This window comes from Calidris pugnax, unplaced genomic scaffold, assembly GCF_001431845.1.
Source record: "Calidris pugnax isolate Ruff unplaced genomic scaffold, ASM143184v1 scaffold58, whole genome shotgun sequence".
NCBI classification, from domain to species: domain Eukaryota; kingdom Metazoa; phylum Chordata; class Aves; order Charadriiformes; family Scolopacidae; genus Calidris; species Calidris pugnax.
Window position 1 is genome coordinate 154,055 of NW_015090868.1, and position 1,984 is coordinate 156,038.

The 1,984-nt window shown below is 55.8% G+C and overlaps 2 protein-coding genes across 2 annotated transcripts in view; both read left to right on the forward strand.

Moving 5' to 3' along the window:
- SLC10A4 (solute carrier family 10 member 4) overlaps nucleotides 1–1,441 on the forward strand; it is an 18,630-nt gene extending 17,189 nt beyond the window's left edge. The window contains exon 4 of the mRNA XM_014945497.1: nucleotides 578–1,441. Coding sequence (XP_014800983.1) covers nucleotides 578–1,093 — 516 coding nt within the window. The 3' untranslated portion in view covers nucleotides 1,094–1,441. The remainder of the gene's footprint in view (nucleotides 1–577) is intronic.
- Nucleotides 1,127–1,984, forward strand: part of ZAR1 (zygote arrest 1) — a 2,591-nt gene continuing 1,733 nt past the window's right edge. Inside the window, exons 1-2 of the mRNA XM_014945498.1 lie at nucleotides 1,127–1,209; nucleotides 1,345–1,485. Coding sequence (XP_014800984.1) covers nucleotides 1,127–1,209; nucleotides 1,345–1,485 — 224 coding nt within the window. The remainder of the gene's footprint in view (nucleotides 1,210–1,344; nucleotides 1,486–1,984) is intronic.

The window sequence follows — 1,984 nt, forward strand, 5'->3', positions numbered from 1 at the left end:
GGGTGGACGCTCCAATGGCAGTAACCTGTCTGATCCCTCCCAACCCATGGGAGCTTCATGCAAGCATATTCCGCTCCTTAAGTGGGATATAAGGACATATTGTCGACATTAAAAGCTGGGATGGAGATGGAAAGTGAGGGGAGGGTGGGTTATCCCCCCCCCAGCACTCCAGGAGACAGCCCGAGCCCCGGCACAGAGGCATTCCCTGGAATCCTGCTGTCCTCCTGCTCCCGCTGGACCCAGGGCTGGAGACACCAACCCGCAGGCACACACGCACTTCCTTAAAACACGCAAACAAATTAGCTTAATTATAAAAGGAAAAGCGGAGCACAAGCCCCCGGATTTCTAGTTTCGCAGCGAGTCACCCCAGAGCGAAATGATGGAGGGGGATCTCAGCCCCTTCCTTTCCCAGGATACGATCAAACACCACCAAAGACCTGAGCCAGGAGCAAACCCGGGACGGGCGGCGCAACCACAATTTGCATTTTAGCCTCTGCAATAATCCTTTACCTGCCGTGCTGATCCCTTGAAACTAATAACCCCCGTGTTGTTTCTCACTGTCTGTATCTGTTGCCAGATTTCCCTCTGGTCACTCTTGGTGACCCTGGTGATCCTGTTCATCCTGACTGGGACCATGCTGGGCCCGGATCTGCTGGCACATATCCCCGCCTCCGTCTACGCCATTGCGGTGCTGATGCCTCTAGCGGGGTACGCCTTGGGATACGGCTTAGCCACCCTCTTTAAAATGCCCCCGCACTGCAGGAGAACAGTGTCTCTGGAAACAGGGTGCCAAAACGTCCAGCTCTGCACCGCCATCCTCAAACTCACCTTCCCCCCGGAGCTCATAGGGAGCATGTACATGTTCCCCTTGCTTTACGCGCTTTTTCAGTCGGCCGAAGCGGGACTCTTTGTGCTGGCGTACAAGATGTACGGCAGAGACAGCTACAAACAAGACACGCTGGGGGAGGAGGAAGACACGGATATTTCCTACAAGAAACTGAAAGAAGAGGAGGTGGCCGACACATCGTACGGCACGGTGACGGCGGAGGGGCACGGCTCCGTCCCGGCGGAGACGACGCAGACGGCGCTGTAAGCCAGACAGGGAGGTGACACCCAAGGACGGGTGATGTGTGTTGTACTTGCCACCAGGCTGGGGCGAGCGGAGCTGCCCGGCCTCCATCCTTCCTCCAGCCACTCCCATTGTACAAGGTGATGTGTGTTTATTACCGTGACAGTTGTATTTCCTCAAAAATACATTAAAAAAACCAAAAAAACAACCAAGGAAAAAATATCACTGCGACGCAGATAACCGTACACCTTCACGCAAGGAGGCTGCTGTCCCAGGAAGGGGCAGGAGGAAGGAGAGGAGTGTTTTGCAGAGGTGTGGACGGACGGACGGACAGACAGACCACCTTGCACGCGCGTGACCTCCGTGCCTCCCACCCGCTCCGGCTCCGTCCCGGCGGAGACGACGCAGACGGCGCTGTAAGCCAGACAGGGAGGTGACACCCAAGGACGGGTGATGTGTGTTGTACTTGCCACCAGGCCGGGGCGAGCGGAGCTGCCCGGCCTCCATCCTTCCTCCAGCCACTCCCATTGTACAAGGTGATGTGTGTTTATTACCGTGACAGTTGTATTTCCTCAAAAATACATTAAAAAAACCAAAAAAACAACCAAGGAAAAAATATCACTGCGACGCAGATAACCGTACACCTTCACGCAAGGAGGCTGCTGTCCCAGGAAGGGGCAGGAGGAAGGAGAGGAGTGTTTTGCAGAGGTGTGGACGGACGGACGGACAGACAGACCACCTTGCACGCGCGTGACCTCCGTGCCTCCCACCCGCTCTGTAAAAGCATCGTGCTCATTGTTCTCACCACAAATACATGGCGAAGCCGAACCATACCCATGTTCCCCGCTGATGATTAATCCCGCGGGGGGCAATTAAGGGCTGCGCTGTCTGATTCCCCAGGAGAGTCGGGCTGGG